This window comes from Colletotrichum destructivum, chromosome 1 (assembly GCF_034447905.1).
Source record: "Colletotrichum destructivum chromosome 1, complete sequence".
In the NCBI taxonomy this organism is placed as follows: domain Eukaryota; kingdom Fungi; phylum Ascomycota; class Sordariomycetes; order Glomerellales; family Glomerellaceae; genus Colletotrichum; species Colletotrichum destructivum.
The window spans coordinates 5,533,998-5,552,739 of NC_085896.1; the positions used below are offsets into that span (position 1 = coordinate 5,533,998).

The following is an 18,742-nucleotide window of genomic DNA, read 5'->3' on the forward strand; positions in this document are numbered from 1 at the left end:
AGACAAACAGTCCGTCCGCCTCAGGCAGGAGTGAGGGCGGCAGCATAAGGTCCCCAGGGCGAGATGCCGCCCCTCCGGACGGACGATGGATGATGGATTGGGGGTGGGCGCGTCAGGTTGGGCGCAGCACATCTCCAGCTTTGACAGGATCGGATCTGCTCGCCCCGTCTCTAGCGCGTATAAGTGTATATGTAGGGAGCTAGCGTAGCATCCGCCATCAGTACGCGGCGCCGAGGATGGGACGACCTGGAGGGGCCGGTGCCCGGTGATTATCTTGTTCTGGGGCGGTTTAATGTATGTAGTATGTACAATTCCGGGGATCTGATGGAACAAGGAGGAGGAACGGTGGGAATGGGCGAACGGAAGTCCGCGCCATATCGTCAAGCCATGATGGTTGCGTTGCTATGAATATGGATATGGGAGATCGGAACTGGAAATTGGGACCTCGGCGCAATAAAAGCATGGGAGAAGGCAAGTTTGGGGCTCGAAACGGCGTCGGTGGTTGAGACAGATGAAGCTACAGCAGCTGGTCTGTAGCTGTAAGCATCACGGTACAGGTAGTTGAACAGGGTTGAGGAGGATAAGTCGTCGAGCAGGTAACACTCCCTACAGTCTCCATTATCTTTGCGGATGCCAGCCCCAAGTCCCTAATGACCTTTAAATTGAGTACGCGAGTGACTGCTGAGGCAGCAGAGGACATTCCAAGTCGATACGATGTCGATATCTATGTCGTCGGCTCTGCGTTGGCTGCGTTGGCCGCATTGGCTGCAAGGGTGTGTGTGTGTGTGTGCGTGGCTGCTGCATGGGTGCAGAGCCTGAGAGTAGCGCGGGCACGGGCCCCACAATAGGACGGACAAGATGTTGGGGATCTGCGGGTGGAGATGTTCTCTTTTGGTCTGGCGCTGGTTGGCGATTTTTTTTTTCTGAGGTGCTCTTTTGCTTCGCTGAGTGGGGGGCCTGGTTGTTTTCATCCTTCTGTCATTGGTGTGTGATGTACCCCTGGCATTTCTGGAAGGCAGGCCCAGTGAAGGGGGAAGGGGAGAACCCCCAAACAGTGACCGTGTCCCAAATTCCCAATTGTTGGGGGAATCGTCATTTGCCGCGACGTGGATCTCAAGGCCCGAAGGCTTGCTTTGGTGGCACATGGGGGGAGGCTTGGTATCCGTACATGTTAATCCGTAGCAAAAGATGACAGCCTGGCAGTTCCATCCGGCCCCCTTATCGGCCTGGCGGACGCGGTCTCATGAGTTGATGCTTGGCTTGGCGGGAAAAGTTGAATGATGAATATTCTCCCAAGACATTCATTGGGCTTGGGTGGAGATGGAATGCGTGGTGCAAGACTGAAAAGACTTTGGCGTGGTGCGCACTTCCGTCTGGTTTTGTTCCCATCTGAGACACGAGAGGGTTGTTTGGTAGACAAGAACGTTTGGCGACTTCATGCCAGCCCAGTCCAGATGGTGAGTTGAGACGTTGGTTCGCTGCCATGTTGTCGGCCCTTGGCCTTCGCTCATCGTTCAGCATTCCTCATCCTGGCGAGGCGTTGACGGGACCTGAGGCGCCTGAAGGGACGGGTATAGATACATTGGTACACGTGGGCTGTAGCGGAAGTTGATGGACGTCCCCGGACGGAGAATCGGCGAGGCTAGGCGGTTTAGAGGCGCCTAAGCGAGACGACGGTTAGTTGTTGAGGCTTGCACCCCTGACGACATCTGGCTGACCGCCTACGGAATCAGGTTCGCGCCAGAGGGGCGCGCTGGGGATTCTGGATGGGACTTCATGGAGCCCTGGGATGGAACTTGTAGGGGGGTTGCCTGTGCCGGTGTCGAGTGCCGGGCAACAGAGATCTTGGGGCCGATGGACCATGGCAGATGCGATACCAACGCCAATGTGAACGGAGGGGCGCACAAGGGATGCGCATTGTCATCTCGGGCTTCGACTGGACTGGACTGGATCGGGGTTCCACGTCGGGGGTCTGGGTGTAATTATACAGCGGTGACGATCGGTGTCCAACGGTCGGCGGTGCGGTGCATTGAGGTGCGGCGTCAGTGTGTGTGTGCCTAGGAAATGTAAGTAATCTTCTTCAGTGGGTGCTTTTTGGGCAGCAGCTTCGGACGGGTGTTGGAGATGCCGTCGGGGTTCGGTGGTGGCAACGTTGGCTGACCCGATCCTCCTTTAGCGGGGACACTCAACAAGGACGAGGCACAGCGTCTAATTGGGGTTGGATATATTTGTGTGCCGGCTATGGTGTCTTTCGACTAGCGGCATTATCGCACGGGATGCCAGTGTCGCGTGTATTGTTCAAGGACGGTGGTGACGACCGTGACGAGGGAGGAACCGCGATGCTGAATTCTCGAGGTGCAAGGCGTGAAGCGGCAGGCCGGCAGCGCGTTGACGCGCAAGAGGAGCTTTGACTACATACCTACCTATCTATCGATAACTATAACGTCCCGAGGGCTGCAGCTGCAAGTTGCAACAAGCGGAAGCAGGGGAAGGACAGGCACAGGAGAAGGAAAAAAAGAAGGGGGACGGAAACAAGAACGGAAGCTTTGATTGGACAAAATTGCACCTTGCTGGCCCGAATCAGAAGAAAATTCCAGCGGCGGCAGAAACCTGGGTACGTACTGTGCTCACATCTAGTTACCTACCTGCTGTAATTTGTATCCGTCGGTACCTGAGAGGGTAGCTGGACTTGGTACCTGACGCCCCGCCGCTGTACTGGTTCCGACACAGGTATATTTCCCGGCCGGGCTTGGGAAGGTAAGAAGGAGGAGTGAAGCGATACAAGCAGAAACCCAACCTTGAAGAGTGAGAGAGACTGTTATCGATTACCAGCAGCCTGTCGCTGGTTCCCCCACGACGGCTATTTCCTTCTTCTTGCAGGTGTCGTTGCTCGTTGGGTGGTGCAGTGGCAGAATGGGGAAAACACCCAACCCAGCCAGGGCTCTCTGCCCAGCAATGCACCAACCGGTGGGTGGAATGCGATCGAATCGGGACTGGGCTGGACCTGAGCGAACCGAAACACGACGTAAGGGAGGCAGCACCGGAAGCTCGTTGAAGCTAGGCGCTGGGCAATCATTCAAGACCGAAGGCTGAGCGGCTGGGCTAAAAGTCTGGGAGAGACATGGACAAGGACTGTTGCAGCCCGCTGGCCCGCCGGCCGCCCACCCTTGGGCACAGCTTTCCCCAACACCCCGGCCATTGGTTGAGGGAGGGATGGAGGGAGGGAGGGGACGGACGGATGGATTGAGGACGGGAAGCAAGAGATGGAAAGCGTAACAATGCGTTGCCAGAGCCGTGTGTGTGCGCGCGGGTGCGCGGGTGCGTGCGTGTGTTTACGGAGTATCAGTATGCGCGAGAGAGGAGGAGAGAGAGGGAGTGGGGGGAATAAGGTAAACCCCCCGGCTTGTTTGAGGAACGGAGTGTGAGTTGAGCGTAAGCCATGGGCTGGACGTGGGAAAAAGATACACACAGACTACCGAGACGAAGCCGATGCCTGGGCCACACGACACATTCATCCCGAGCTGTGGTCCGTCTGGTCTCAGAAAAAAAAAAGAAGGGCACAAAAAAGGGAAGGGAAATGCGTGGGCTGAACGCTGAACGGCGACTTTTGGCGGAGGGTGATCGATCTCGTGTGCCTTGGGCTGCCGATGGTGATGGTCCGTCACCCGCCGGCGCAAAGAAGGTGGGCGGGTACTCGGGGGTACATGACCTCGAGCTCCGGTGCAAGTACCTGTTGCGTGTCTCGGATGTACCTCTCGGCCGGGAAGCAGCTACCATCAACATCAACATCGACAATGACATTGACATCGACACCTTCCTGCCAAAGCCGCCGCCGCCGCCACCGCCGCTGCTGTTCCGGGAGTTGCTGTTGCTGCTTCTGCTCCTGCCCTCTCGATGGTGCTTCTGTGTCTAGGAAGGAACGTAGTAGACAAGCGGCGTTACAGCTTCTGTTCCGCTCCTGCTCGTGCCGGTTGCTATGGCCCAGTTGCTCCATCTCACCAATGCTTGCTCCTGCTTTTGCTCCTGCTCATGACTGATGCCGGTGCTTTCGGTCCTTCCCATCGTGACATGAGAACTATATACATATACAGTCAGCGTCTCCTGCTCCTTCCTCTCCCGTCCGAGTTGGTCTGTCGTGTCCTGTCCTGTCCCGTCCCAGCACCCTTCCTCCCTCCTTCTTTTGTCGCTATATCTTCGTCGCGGCGGGTTCTCGCCGTTGTTCATTGTTCGGGCCTCGACATAATATCTCTCTCCCTCCCTCCCACGTACGGCTGGCTATTTGGAAGAAAGAAAGACGAGACAGACGTCGAAAGCGACAACAGCCTCCCCGGCCGGCGGCAGTGTCGAAGGAAATCTAATCAACCCCCCCCCTCATCTCAATTCAATCAAAGTAGGCACTTCTTTTACACTTCTCAACCAGATTTGCCCGGTTCTCTCACTCTCACTCTCTCTCCCTCACTTTCGTTCGGTCCCTCACATCCGCGCCCCAAGTACCTCCAAGGTAGCACAAACACCACCCACACCCACCACCAACACCCACCACCACCACCGCCGACTCCCTGTCGCGGACCCCGGTTTTATTTTGTCGATATACCTCCATCTCCAGGAAAAGGTACATGGCGTCGTGACATTCCCATCATCCCCCCCTCGCCGCTCCAACAATCTAATCCCAGCTCCCAAAAAAAGTTACTCGACTCCCAAATTCCACACCTCACTCACTCACTCACTCACTCTGTTGTCATTGCATAGGTAGTACCTCAACCCCGGAACTCCCGTTCACTCCTTGTACCTATCGACCTGTCTCCAGTTCGTAGCCCACAGCACAGTCCACCTTTTTCTTGGGTGCAGCTGCCCTTTCCTCTCTTCGCATCCCCAATCCCAATCCCAATCCCAATCCTCACCCTCCCCAATGGTCCCTGGACTACAATAACACCTCCCCAGCTCCCTCTTCCTCATTGCAACTTCCTCCTCTCCTTCGACCTCTTCTCCCACACTCTCTCTCCCCTCCCTTCCGTTCTCCCTTTTCTGATACACTCTATAGACCTTCTGTCCCTCGCCCCCAAGACAGAAGAAGAAGGAAACACTTGTCTCACCAAGCTTCCTATTCCTAAACCAGGTACGTTGCCGCATTGCCCGCAATCTCTCTGACATCCACACACTCGCAACTCTCCGGCACATCGCCCTCGCTGCCCGCCTCTCCCTGGCACTGAACACTGGTCCCCGCGCCTATCGCCGCCCCCTGGCATTCCACACCCCCAATCTCTCTGTCTCCTCTCCCGCCCGCCCCTCCTAGTGTTACTTCTGCCTTGCGGTTTCCCCCAACAAGAAACTTTTCTCAAAAAGTTGCTAACATGACCGTCGTTTCCCCGACTTTCTAGAGATCCGAACAACTCTCTGTCCTTCACCTCCGACGATTCAATTGCTCTGTCTATACCCCTAAACTGTTCGTTTGCCGCAGAGCCAGATTTCTACAACTAATCTCCCGACTCGAATCTTCCCCCTTCGAGCCAAAAAAGTCACCGTATCTCCCTCAACCCACGTCATACTTGGCCCGAATCAAAGCTCCACGAGCTCCCCCTGATTCATGACGGCCACCCTCTGAGATACCCGCGAATTTCCCCAAACAAATTAACGCAATCATGACCGAAATCACAGCAGCCAACGGCACAGGCCGGACTGTGCCTCAAGTTAATGGCAAGGCCTCCTACGCCGAGAAGCACCAAATTGCCGACCACTTCATTGGTGGCAACAAGTTGAGCAACGCCCCGGCCTCCAAGGTCAAGGATTTTGTTGCCCAGCAAGATGGTCACACCGTCATCACCAACGTGCGTTGAGCCCCCGCTTTCCCCCGACGGCTGTGTCGGTAGGTACGTCATTTGTACTGACGGAGACGTTGTGCAGGTCCTGATCGCCAACAACGGTATCGCGGCCGTCAAGGAGATCCGTTCGGTGCGGAAATGGGCGTACGAGACGTTCGGCGACGAGAAGGCCATCCAGTTTACCGTCATGGCCACCCCTGAGGATCTGGCAGCCAACGCCGACTACATCCGTATGGCCGACCACTACGTCGAAGTCCCCGGCGGCACCAACAACCACAACTACGCCAACGTCGAACTTATTGTGGACATTGCTGAGCGTATGAACGTTCACGCTGTCTGGGCTGGATGGTGAGTGCTTTTCTTCGATACAACTGTCCGCTTGTGGCCGGTGCTGACAGCGTTTCCGCAGGGGTCACGCTTCGGAAAACCCCAAGCTTCCCGAGTCTCTCGCTGCCTCCCCCAAGAAGATTGTCTTCATCGGACCCCCGGGATCCGCCATGCGATCTCTTGGTGACAAGATTTCTTCCACAATCGTCGCACAGCACGCCGAGGTGCCCTGCATTCCCTGGTCCGGAACTGGTGTCAACGCCGTCGAAATCGACAGCCACGGCATCGTCACCGTTGCCGACGACACCTACATCAAGGGTTGCGTCACCTCGTGGCAGGAGGGTCTGGAGAAGGCCAAGGCCATTGGCTTCCCCGTCATGATCAAGGCATCAGAGGGTGGTGGTGGCAAGGGTATCCGCAAGGCCCTCTCCGAGGAGGGCTTCGAGCAGCTCTACAAGGCCGCCGCTGGCGAGATTCCCGGTTCTCCCATCTTCATCATGAAGTTGGCCGGCAACGCGAGACATTTGGAAGTGCAGCTGCTCGCTGATCAGTACGGCAACAACATCTCCCTCTTTGGCAGAGATTGTTCCGTCCAGCGTCGTCACCAGAAGATTATCGAGGAGGCCCCCGTCACCATCGCCAAGGACATCACCTTCAAGGCTATGGAGGACGCTGCCGTCCGTCTCGGAAAGCTCGTCGGTTACGTCTCGGCTGGCACAGTCGAGTACCTGTACTCCCACGCCGACGACAAGTTCTACTTCCTTGAGTTGAACCCCCGTCTCCAAGTCGAGCATCCTACCACGGAAATGGTCAGCGGTGTCAACTTGCCCGCCGCCCAGCTCCAGATTGCCATGGGTATCCCCCTGCACAGAATCCGCGACATTCGTCTGCTGTACGGCGTCGACCCTAGGACATCCACTGAGATCGACTTTGAGTTCAAGCAGGAGGGCAGCGAGAAGACGCAGCGTCGCCCGAGACCCAAGGGTCATACCACGGCCTGCAGAATCACCTCCGAGGACCCCGGTGAAGGTTTCAAGCCTTCCAACGGTGTCATGCACGACCTGAACTTCAGGAGTAGTTCCAACGTTTGGGGTTACTTCTCCGTCAGTACCGCTTCGAGTATTCACAGCTTCTCCGACTCCCAATTTGGTCACATTTTCGCCTACGGCGAGAACCGTGCTGCTTCTCGCAAGCACATGGTTGTTGCCTTGAAGGAGCTGAGTATTCGTGGTGACTTCCGCACGACGGTCGAGTACCTCATCAAGCTTTTGGAGACGGAGGCTTTCGAGGACAACACCATCACTACCGGCTGGCTCGACGAGCTCATCACCAAGAAGCTGACTGCTGAGCGTCCGGACCCCATGCTGGCCGTCGTCTGCGGTGCTGTCACCAAGGCTCACCTTGCCAGCGAGGCTTGCATGACAGAGTACCGTACCAGCTTGGAGAAGGGTCAAGTCCCCTCCAAGGACATCCTCAAGACTGTCTTCGCCATTGACTTCATCTACGAGGGGTTCCGCTACAAGTTCACTGCCACCCGTGCCAGCACTGACAGCTACCACCTCTTCATCAACGGATCCAAGTGCTCGGTCGGCGTTCGTGTCCTCAGTGACGGTGGTCTGCTGATCCTCTTGGACGGCCGCTCCCACAGCGTCTACTGGAAGGAGGAGGTTGGCGCGACTCGTCTGTCCGTCGACGGCAAGACCTGCTTGCTCGAGCAGGAGAACGATCCTACCCAGCTGCGCACTCCGTCCCCCGGTAAGCTCGTCAAGTACCTGGTTGAGAACGGCGAGCACGTCAAGGCTGGCCAGCCCTTCGCCGAGGTCGAGGTCATGAAGATGTACATGCCTCTGATCGCCGCGGAGGACGGTTTCGTCCAGCTCATCAAGCAGCCGGGAGCCACTCTCGAGGCTGGTGATATTCTCGGAATCCTCGCTCTGGATGATCCGAGCCGCGTCAAGCAGGCTCAGCCTTTCGTTGGCCAACTCCCCGTTTACGGCGAGCCCGTCGCCGTCGGTACCAAGCCCGCTCAGCGATTCGATCTTCTGCACAACACCCTGAAGAACATTCTGCTCGGCTACGACAACTCGGTCATCATGGCTTCTACTCTGAAGCAGTTGGTCGAGGTCCTTCGCAACCCCGAGTTGCCATACAGCCAGTGGAATGCTCAATTTGCCGCTCTGCACAGCCGTATGCCCCAGAAGTTGGACAGCCAGTTCTCCCAGATCGTCGACCGCGCCAAGACCCGCCACGCCGATTTCCCTGCGAAGCCTCTGCACAAGGCTTTCCACAGGTTCCTCGAGGAGAACGTCGCCGCTGGCGATGCCGACATGCTCAAGACCACCCTCGCGCCTTTGACCGACGTCCTCAACGCTTATTCCGAGGGCCAGAAGGCGCACGAGTTGAACATCGTCAAGGAACTGCTGGCCTCGTACATTGAGATCGAGCGCCTGTTCACTGGTTATGGAACCCAGGAAGACAGCGTCATCCTCAAGCTGCGTGACCAGAACAAGGACGACATCCGCAAGGTTGTCCAGACTGTTCTGTCCCACAGCCGTGTCGGTGCCAAGAGTTCGCTCATCCTCGCCATTCTTGAGGAGTACCGCCCCAACAAGCCCAACGTTGGAAACGTTGCCAAATACCTTCGCCCGGCGTTGCAGGAGTTGACCGAGCTCCAGTCCTCCCGCACCACCTCCAAGGTCTCCCTCAAGGCCCGCGAGATCATGATCCAGTGCTCTCTGCCTTCCTTGGAGGAGCGCACTGCTCAGATGGAGCACATCCTTCGCTCTTCCGTCGTAGAGTCACGCTACGGTGAGGCTTCTTGGGACCACCGTGAGCCCAGCCTCGAGGTCATCAAGGAGGTCGTCGACTCCAAGTACACCGTCTTCGACGTCCTGACCCTTTTCTTCGCCCACGAGGACCCCTACGTTTCTGTTGCTGCCCTCGAGGTCTACGTCCGTCGTGCCTACCGTGCCTACATCCTGAAGCAGATCGAGTACCACTCTGACGAGAGCGACACGCCTCTTTTCGTCACTTGGGACTTCGCTCTGCGCAAGATTGGCCAGAGCGAGTACGGTCTGCCTTTGCAGTCTGCGGCGCCTTCTTCTCCCGCCACGCCCAGCGCGAGCGGCGGCTCGTTTGACTTCAAGCGCATCCACTCCATCAGTGACATGTCCTACCTCAACCACAAGTGGGACTCGGAGCCCAACCGCAAGGGTGTGATCGTGCCCGTCAAGTACCTCGACGATGCCGAGGACCTGCTCGGCAAGGCCCTCGAGACCCTCGCTCTCTCGGACAAGGCGAGAAAGCGCAGCACCCCCGGTCTTATCCCCGACTTGAGCGGCAAGCGCAAGCCCACCACGGCCAAGGTTGACTCTGATGAGCTCTCTGCTGTCATCAATGTCGCCGTCCGCGACGCCGAGAGCAAGAGTGACCAGGAGATTCTCTCTCGCATTGTTCCCATCGTTGAGCAGTTCAAGGAGGATCTCCTGAACCGCAACGTCCGTCGCATCACCTTCATCTGCGGCCGCAACGACGGTGCCTACCCTGGATACTACACGTTCCGTGGCCCCGAGTACGTTGAGGATGACAGCATTCGTCACAGCGAGCCCGCTCTTGCCTTCCAGCTCGAGCTCGGCAGACTGGCCAAGTTCCACATCAAGCCCGTCTTCACCGAGAACAAGAACATCCACGTTTACGAGGGTATCGGCAAGGCTGTCGACGGCGACAAGCGCTACTTCACCCGTGCCGTCATTCGTCCCGGCCGTCTCCGTGACGAGATCCCTACCGCCGAGTACCTGATCTCCGAGGCTGACCGTGTCATCAACGACATCTTCGACGCCCTCGAAATCATTGGCAACAACAACTCGGATTTGAACCAGGTCTTCATCAACTTCACCCCTGTGTTCCAGCTGCACCCCCAAGAGGTCGAGAGCAGTCTGCAGGGCTTCCTCGACCGCTTCGGAGCCCGTGCTTGGCGCCTGCGTGTTGCCCAGGTCGAGATCCGCATCATCTGCACCGACCCTCAGACTGGCGTTCCCTACCCCCTGCGTGTCATCATCACCAACACCTCTGGATACGTTGTTGATGTCGACATCTACGCCGAGCGCAAGTCCGAGAAGGGCGAGTGGGTCTTCAACAGCATCGGTGGTACCAAGGAGAAGGGCCCTATGCACTTGCTGCCGGTCTCGACCCCTTACCCGACCAAGAACCCTCTGCAGCCCAAGCGTTACAAGGCTCATCTGATGGGCACCCAGTACGTGTACGACTTCCCCGAGCTGTTCCGCCAGGCCATCCAGAACAGCTGGACCCAGTCTGTCAAGAAGCACGGCGCCGTCGGCGGACAGCAGCCCAAGTCGGGCGAGTGCGTCACCTACACCGAGCTCGTCTTGGACGACAAGGACACCCTCCAGGAGGTCAACCGCGAGCCCGGTACCAACACCTGCGGTATGGTCGGTTGGATCTTCCACGCCAAGACCCCCGAGTACCCCAAGGGTCGCAAGTTCATTGTCGTTGCCAACGATATCACATACATGATTGGTAGCTTCGGCCCCAAGGAGGACAACTACTTCTACAAGTGCACCGAGCTTGCCCGCAAGCTTGGCATCCCTCGCATCTACCTGTCGGCCAACTCCGGTGCTCGTCTGGGTGTCGCCAACGAGCTCATGCCCCACTTCAAGGTCGCGTGGAACGACGCCAGCAAGCAGGACAACGGCTTCAAGTACCTCTACCTCGACGACGAGGCCCAGAAGCGCTTCTCCAAGGATGTCATCACCGAGGTCATATCCGAGGATGGCGAGAAGCGCCATAAGATTGTTACCATCATCGGTTCCGAGGACGGCCTTGGTGTCGAGTGCTTGAGGGGCTCCGGTCTCATCGCCGGTGCCACCAGCAAGGCCTACAACGACATTTTCACCATTACCCTGGTGACTTGCCGTTCCGTTGGTATCGGTGCCTACCTTGTCCGTCTCGGCCAGCGCGCCGTCCAGATCGAGGGCCAGCCCATCATCCTCACTGGCGCCCCTGCGCTGAACAACGTTCTTGGCCGTGAGATTTACACCTCCAACTTGCAGCTTGGTGGTACTCAGATCATGTACCGCAACGGTGTCTCCCACATGACTGGTACCGACGACTTTGATGGTGTCTCCAAGATTGTCGAGTGGATGTCCTTTATCCCCGAGAAGCGCGGCAGCCCCATCCCCGTCAGCCCCAGCACGGATGTCTGGGACCGCGACGTCGTCTACACCCCTCCCCAGAAGCAGCCTTACGACGTCCGATGGATGATTGGTGGTCGCCCCACGGAGGAGGGTGACTTCGAGCCCGGTCTGTTCGACAAGGACTCCTTCGTTGAGACCCTTGGCGGCTGGGCTCGCACTGTCGTTGTTGGCCGTGCTCGTCTCGGTGGTATCCCCATGGGTGTCATCGCGGTCGAGACCCGCTCGGTCGAGAACATCACCCCTGCCGATCCCGCCAACCCCGATTCTATCGAGCAGGTGACGAACGAGGCCGGTGGTGTGTGGTACCCCAACTCGGCCTTCAAGACTGCCCAGGCCATCAACGACTTCAACAACGGTGAGCAGCTGCCTCTCATGATCCTCGCCAACTGGAGAGGTTTCTCTGGCGGCCAGCGCGACATGTACAACGAGGTTTTGAAGTACGGTTCCTACATCGTTGACGCCCTCGTCAAGTTCGAGCAGCCCATCTTTGTCTACATTCCTCCCTTTGGTGAGCTTCGTGGCGGTTCTTGGGTCGTCGTCGACCCCACCATCAACCCCGAGGCCATGGAGATGTACGCCGATGTCGATGCTCGCGGTGGTGTGCTCGAGCCCGAAGGCATTATTGGTATCAAGTACCGCAAGGACAAGCAGCTCGAGACCATGGCTCGTCTGGACCCCGTTTACGCCTCTCTTAAGAAGCAGATGGCAACCGACCTTCCGAAGGAGCAAGCCGACGAGCTCAAGAAGAAGATGACGATCCGCGAGAAGCAGCTCCTGCCTGTTTACTCGCAGATCGCCATTCAATTCGCCGACCTTCACGACCGCTCCGGCCGCATGAAGGCCAAGGGTGTCATCCGTGACCAGCTCGAGTGGGTCAACTCTCGACGCTTCTTCTACTGGCGCCTGCGCCGTCGTCTCAACGAGGAGTACCTCCTTCGCCGCATGTCCTCGACTGTCCTTACGTCCACCTCGGGCTCTGACATCAAGGCACCCGAGGCCCGCAAGCGCAACCTCCAGTTCCTCGAGAGCTGGTCGGGCGTCGTCAACTTCGACACTGCTGATCGCGAGGTGTCTGAGTGGTACGAGGCCAACCGCAAGTCTATCACGGACAGGATCGAGTCCGTCAAGGCCGACAACCTGGCTACTGAGTTGAGCTCAGTCCTGAGGACCAACAAGAACGCCGCCATGCGCGGTGTTCGCGACGTCATCCGCACGATGCCGCCTGAGGAGCGTGACCAGATCCTCAAGTATCTGCGCGATTAGATGACTCAACTTGGGGAGAGTCGATTGGCGTAATAACATGGGGTGTACGGGTGTCATTGGTATATTTGTTTAGACGGTGTGAGTTTCTGGGATGATTATGACTATGTACGAGCATTCTTCTGCAAGTGTGTTATGATAGATTTCAATGTTTGGGAGAAGAAGTCCCTCTAATGAACCTTTCGGAAAGCGATAGTCCGTTTTCTCTTGTAATGGTTTGATGTGACATGAATCAATGGTGTGAACAGAATGAATCACTCTTCAGCATGCCCTTGTGTTACTGGATCACTCTTTCGACGTCAGGTCGCGTCATGTCACGTTTATGGATTGTGAGTTCTAGGTACCAGTGTCTCATGGTGATTGTGAAGAAGTTATGTAGTAGAAGCTGGGGGGTATCAGAGGTTCCAACCACCACCGCCTTATATCGGCGCATCCAACGCCAGCTCGTGAACAAACAGGAAGGTAAGTCAAACAAGCCACAAGATGCAAGCTGTTTGTGCTATGTTACAGTCGATCAGGACCGAGTGAGTCCCCCCATGAGACCACTTCTTAGTCTCATGCGCACATTCCTTCCCCTTTGGCCAGCTGTATGGGGGCGCGTTGTCGTCAAACTACCGCCATAAAAGAAAGTGGAGTATATACCAAAAGACAACGCGATGCCTTGAGAAAGAAGATATAACGAAGAAAGAAAGAAATTTGTACGACCCTCGCCCGTCCAGGATGATGAGGAGGCGAACGTGCGCCGCCGCATGAAGAAACCGGTCAAGACTTTGTGTTCTCAACTTCTCATGACACTCTCACGTTCCCACACAGAAGAATTTCGGCGTGGTTGGTCCGCTACCCCAACAACGCGCTGTAGAGTCCATCGTCCCGATACTGATTCTGGATCGAGTCCCAGTCTTCCACGGGTCCGAGGTTCCAGTCGTCAGTGCCGCCAGAGGGTGTGTTGTCGGGCACTGGCCGTTGACTGGATGCGGCTGGATTCCCAAAGTCGAAGCCGCTGCTCTTGCTTGGCTGAGTCATACCGAAAACACCCGAGGCGTTGTTGGTCGGTTGGTTGAAGTAAGGTTGAGTAGTCGCTTGAACAGGAACTTGTGGCACAGTTCGTTGAATGGAAGACGCCGTATGGTAATATCCCGGTGTCGAAATGGGAGTTGCAGTACGTACAAGAGGTGTGGTAACAACCCCGTTACTTTGACCATTAGCAGGCGACTGGGTCGGTCTGGACGGTCCATTCTGCATCGACACTCTCATACGCTTGACTGGGCGTTCGTTTCCTGAGGTGTACCCTGCCAGGCCCGCCTGGTGCGTCGCCGTAGAATGACTTCTTTGCTGGCCCATGGTAGTCGGCGGCATAGCAAAGTATGGGATGTTTTCCCAGGACAAACCGTCATTGGAAGCCTCGGAATACGATCTCATGGTGCCGTTGGAGTTCGGCATGGGCATGGCGCCTGCCTGGGGCGATGGATTCATGTTCATATTCTGTTGCTGCGGGTAGCCTTGACCGATTTGCGGGAACTGAGAGCCCGCAGAGGCCCACGGGTTGGACCAAGGATCGGAGGACGTGGCAGACACTTGCTGCCCCCCGGCGTGGTATGCATCGAAGCCAACTAGGCCGTCGCCGTGACCTTGGGGATAGTTGGTGTATCTTTGATTGAGAAGGGCTCTCTGGAAAGGCGAGTAGTTGTTGGGGATGCCCTGCTGCGAGTTGGTGCCAGGGAGGACGTTCTGATCCTGGTACATCAAGTTCCTATTGTTTCTTGTCCCGTTGGTCATCGTGCCATTGTTCATCGCTCGGTTGATCATCGTGCCGCTGTTCATTGTCCCGTAATCGCTGCCGATTGAGGGAGGCGTTGGTTGGTAGTGGTCGCGACGCAATTCATAGACTTGGGCCTCGAGACTCTTCACAAAATCAGCCACCTCTGGCGACATCCCATTCATGCCGGCCGTAGAAGACTGGGACGTTCTTGCAGGCGGTGCTGGTTGAGATTGCAAAGGCGTGAGGGTGGCGCTGAGTTTGGGGGTTTGGTGGCTGTGCTGGACGTGTTGTACCGAGGGACTGCGACTGCTTCGGGAAGGCAATACGGTATTGGGGTTCAGCAGCTTGTCCATGATGGCCCGGTGCCCAGGATTCATGGCCTGTCGGGTTCTGGCGGATGAAGTTGATGGCTGCGGGTTTACGACCGGCATGTTCAACACCTGCTGGTTGTGCGTCGGTCTCATTCCAACCGGCGCTCTCAATCCGCCATTCACAGGCGTAGCATACGATCCAGTTCCTCTCTGCTCTATCGAGCCCGGCGTCACGGGGCCGCCGAGTTGTGGGACGATGCAATGGGCATGTGCTTGCTGGAAGATGTTGGATGGCGAGCCATAAGCCGAAGCCGGATGGCCGGGTTGGGAGAGATGCGACGACGGCTTTGGTGTTCCGGCCAGCTTGGAGGGTTCTGGTGTGGCCCTCGTGCTGATGATGCCTTGCCGGATTCCTTGGGAAGGCAAAGGCGAAGGTGCGGCATGGACAGGCTTTTGGACAACGCCGCGCGACGTCGCGGACTGCGGCAGACCAGCACCAGCTTGCCGCCGCTGAGAGCTGCTCTGTTGAGTCGATCTCTCCTCAGGGCAGATGGAGTGGCCATTTCCATTGCGGCTTACACTCTCAGGAACAGTAGCAGCATGCATACTTGACGTCGTGGTCTGGGGTCGTGATGCGACTGAGGAAGGGGATGTTAGCATTTGTACCGAGCACACTAACGAAGAGACTTCCACATTACCTGAGGTGTCACCGGTGGTGGACTTGGAGGCTTGAGCCTCGAGATTCTCAGAGTCGCCAAGCGCGTCAACTTTCTTGTCTGCTTGAGCACGCGCAGCCTCGAGGGCGGTCGCAAATTTGACGGCATCCTTCAGGCGGTCGGCAAAGACTTGCGACTCGGGGGACAATGGGCGATCGGGATGCCAAGCCAGGGCAGGATCAAGGTATTTGCACTTGAGGTTGTCGCAGTATTGGAGATGGGGCCTCAAGGGCGGGTTTTCGAGCTTGAGGTCGACACAAGAGTTGGTGGCGGCGTCGTATCTTTCGCACGTCTGGATATGGAGTCCCGGGCGAATTTCCCTGCATCCGATGCACCAAAACTGCACGGATTGACACATGGCGAAGCCTGCTGAGTATAACGGAAGTTGGATCGTAGCCGTCGGAGCGTCTGCTGGTGGTGGTGGTGGTGGTGGTAGTGGTAGTGGACAATTAGAGTACGAGTTGACGGCCGAGTTAAGTTGTTGGATCCGTGAGACGCCTTGGATATTAAACGCAGTAGGAAGTCGATTCGGCGCAGCCGAAAGGAACCGTCTGGGGAACAAGTGCAATGGAACGAGTCGAGGTTGAGCGAAAGCCTGTCGAAGGGGGAGAAGAAGGTTGGCGGTGGAGGGAAGCGAAGTCGAAAGGAGGAGGAGGAGGACGAAGAAAAAGAGCAAGTTGACGAAGAAAAGGAAGAGGAGGAGGAGGAGGAGGAGGAGGAGGAGGAGGAGGAGGAGAACGGCAACGAAAAAGACGGATGGGACGAAGAAGAGGATGGTGGTTGAGGCGAAAGGGACGAGAAAAGAAAAAGGGAAAAGAATAAAAAAAAAGAAACCGAGAGAGCGAAAGAGACGACCGGAGATGACTGGAGTTGTTCAGGAAGGCACGACGGCTTCGATTCTGCCTTCCCGGAGGATGAATAAATTTGGTACTGCCTTTGGATGAAGAAGAGGGGTGAGGGGTGAGATTCAGTGAATAGGTGGTGTGTCTTCACGTCTATGTTGTGAACAGGTACGATGAGGTGTAAGTGAATCTGGTGAAGAGAGAAGAGTCCATCGACTGCGTTGAGGTAGTCTCAATCTCAGTCTCAGTCTCAGGCTCAGGCTCACAAAACAAGATTCTCCTTTGCCAGTGCTGACTGAGCTGTCCTGTTTTCTACACGATTCCGTTCCCCGATTCTCTGCCCAAGGAATATGTCGTGATTTGTTTTCATGGCTTGAATCAGGTGCTTCTTGGGTTCTGTTCTGTGGGGTGAGTGTAATGACGAGGATAAAGGTTCAGGTTTCCATGGTTGCTTGGGTATTTCCGTTACGTCTAAAGCCATGTGCGTGACTTGTGGTAGAGAGGGAGGAATTATTGAGTTCCTCTTTTCTAGCTTTTATAGTGAGCTGGATAGCCCCAAAGTATCAAAAGTCAAATACGAAGTAGAGAGAGAGAGGAAGAGTAAGTGAATCACACTCGCTGATCCTGTATACCGAATAACCCGATGAAAGATATTCTTGGATTTCAAGCACCATGAGATGAGGGGGTCAGACCACATGTATATTATATCTCGGATCACACCAAGAAACAAGCCACCACCGGGGTTCTTGGGTAACGTCGTTCCAGAGCTGCTTTTCTTTGAACACCCTCCAACAGGCTTGTTTCGGCGCAAACCACTGCCCGCGGGCCGCGGCGTCGGCCTGGGACAGGCAAACAAAACAGAATCCCTTGAACCTCTCCCCTTCCAAGCCTTTCTTTTCGTACCGTCACTCGTGCCGTGTTACGTCGTGTCGATTCTAGACGGATCCCGCCAGCTCCAATATTTCCCTGGCGCTCTCCCCAGGCTTCTCCATGTTGACCCAGTGCCCGGCCCCGGGCACGTGGACGGCGCCCATCCAACAGTCGCCGCGGACGCTCTCGCCGCCCTCCATCGCCTCGAGCGCGCCGGGCACCTGATGCGTGCCCCAGTCGCTCGTCCCGGACAGGTACTTTGTCGGCACGGCAAGCCGTGTGCCTGCGAAGCACGCGAGGTCCGCCGACAAGGCCGCGTCTACGAGGACCCTGTACCACGACAAAGGAGGCCCAAAGGTCGTACGCGAGAACTCGTCCGTGTACACTTGGAGATCCGCGTCGCTGAGCCAGGACGTCTCGCCGCTGCCGCCGCCGCCGCCACCAGCAGCACGCCCATTGCTGTCGCTGTCGCTAGGGCCCGCGGCAGCTGGCTCGCCCAACGACGAGGCCATGTCTAGCTCGACGTTTCCGCGCATCGACAGGTCGGCCCGCATGACGTAGTAGTGCGGCAGGACGGCGAGCTCCTCCGCCGTCCAGGATCGGAGGGCTCTCGGCTTGTTCAGGGTGTAGTCTGCCGACTTGAGGTGGAAGTAGCCCCTGAGGAACCGGTGCAGAGGCTCGCCCGTGGGATACGTCCATTCGTCGGCAGCTTCGGGGGACGCGTTGTAGTACTTGTAGTGTTTTCGCGGCGGGTCGAGTTGTAAGAGGGACGTCTGGATATCGGGATCTGCCCTGGCTGCGTCTCCTTTACCATCGCCGGTTCGGCTGGGAGCAGTATTCGCACGAGCCAGCCGTGGAGACACGGCCGTCCCAAACGGCAGCCGAGGAGAGCCCTTGAACGGATGCGACATCAACACTAGCGACTTGACCATGTCCGCCCGCGCGATGGCGCAGACTGAGGCCACGAACGCGCCCAGATCGTGTCCCACGAGGGTGTGGATGGCCTCGTACCCGAGCGCGTGGACCAGCGTGACCACGTCGCGCAGCGCCGTCATGGGCCGGATCGAGCTGTCGGGCACCGGGCTGAGGTCCGCGTTGTGCGTGCGGCCGAAGCCCCTCATGTCGAACGCCGCGGCGTAGTAGCCGGCCGCGGCGAGCTTCGGCATGACGAAGCGCCAGTCGTACGACAGGTTCGGGAAGCCGTGGAGGAGGAGGATGAGCGGGGGACGCTGGCCGGGCGCGAGTGTGTCTGGGAGGGACTCAAGGACGTGGAACTTCAGTCCTGCGGGGGACGTGTCGACATAACGAGACGTGACGCCCTCCGGGAGGTCCCATGGAGGTAGCTGAGCCGGGTCCATTCTTCTGCTGGTATGGGTGTGTTAACGGTGGCGGCGATTGTGAACAATAACCGGGGAACTTGGGTTCATGGGATGGAATCCAAGCCAAGCTTTATACATCTCCTTCACCGTTTGAGGGCGTGGCTTAACACAATTCCTAGTAGCCAATCCGACCTCGATCTGTAGCTCATGTATCTGGCTTACCACTCAAGTGCTGGAGACGTGTAGATTGAAGTTCATGCGGTTGGTGGGATTATTGGTTTCGAGAGGGGTTGAAGGTCTTGCGTA

At 57.1% G+C, this 18,742-nt stretch overlaps 5 protein-coding genes across 5 annotated transcripts; 3 read left to right on the top strand and 2 right to left on the bottom strand.

Annotated features, from left to right (window-relative positions):
* Positions 1-802: 802 nt before the first annotated feature.
* CDEST_01673 (uncharacterized protein) lies at positions 803-1,192 on the top strand (the record flags this gene model as incomplete). Its single annotated transcript, XM_062917832.1, has 1 exon — positions 803-1,192. The coding sequence occupies one exon, from the start codon at positions 803-805 to the stop codon at positions 1,190-1,192; it is 390 nt and encodes a 129-aa protein (XP_062773883.1).
* Positions 1,193-3,577: 2,385 nt separating this feature from the next.
* On the top strand, positions 3,578-5,464 carry CDEST_01674 (uncharacterized protein; the record flags this gene model as incomplete). The annotated part of the gene is made up of 4 exons (XM_062917833.1): positions 3,578-3,867; positions 4,492-4,612; positions 4,750-5,116; positions 5,379-5,464. The coding sequence occupies 4 exons, from the start codon at positions 3,578-3,580 to the stop codon at positions 5,438-5,440; spliced, it is 840 nt and encodes a 279-aa protein (XP_062773884.1). The 3' UTR covers positions 5,441-5,464.
* A 1-nt stretch (position 5,465) lies between these two features.
* Positions 5,466-12,710, top strand: CDEST_01675 (Putative biotin/lipoyl attachment, biotin-binding, biotin carboxylase-like domain-containing protein). Its single transcript, XM_062917834.1, has 3 exons — positions 5,466-5,825; positions 5,902-6,167; positions 6,229-12,710. The coding sequence occupies exons 1-3, from the start codon at positions 5,640-5,642 to the stop codon at positions 12,620-12,622; spliced, it is 6,846 nt and encodes a 2,281-aa protein (XP_062773885.1). The 5' UTR covers positions 5,466-5,639; the 3' UTR covers positions 12,623-12,710.
* A 1,110-nt stretch (positions 12,711-13,820) lies between these two features.
* Positions 13,821-15,763, bottom strand: CDEST_01676 (uncharacterized protein; the record flags this gene model as incomplete). Its single annotated transcript, XM_062917835.1, has 2 exons — positions 13,821-13,951; positions 14,008-15,763. 2 exons carry the CDS (start codon positions 15,761-15,763, stop codon positions 13,821-13,823), a joined length of 1,887 nt encoding a protein of 628 aa, XP_062773886.1.
* Positions 15,764-16,804: 1,041 nt separating this feature from the next.
* Positions 16,805-18,505, bottom strand: CDEST_01677 (Putative alpha/beta hydrolase-1, epoxide hydrolase). Its single transcript, XM_062917836.1, has one exon. The coding sequence runs from the start codon at positions 18,473-18,475 to the stop codon at positions 17,183-17,185; it is 1,293 nt and encodes a 430-aa protein (XP_062773887.1). The 5' UTR covers positions 18,476-18,505; the 3' UTR covers positions 16,805-17,182.
* Between the last annotated feature and the right edge of the window lie 237 nt (positions 18,506-18,742).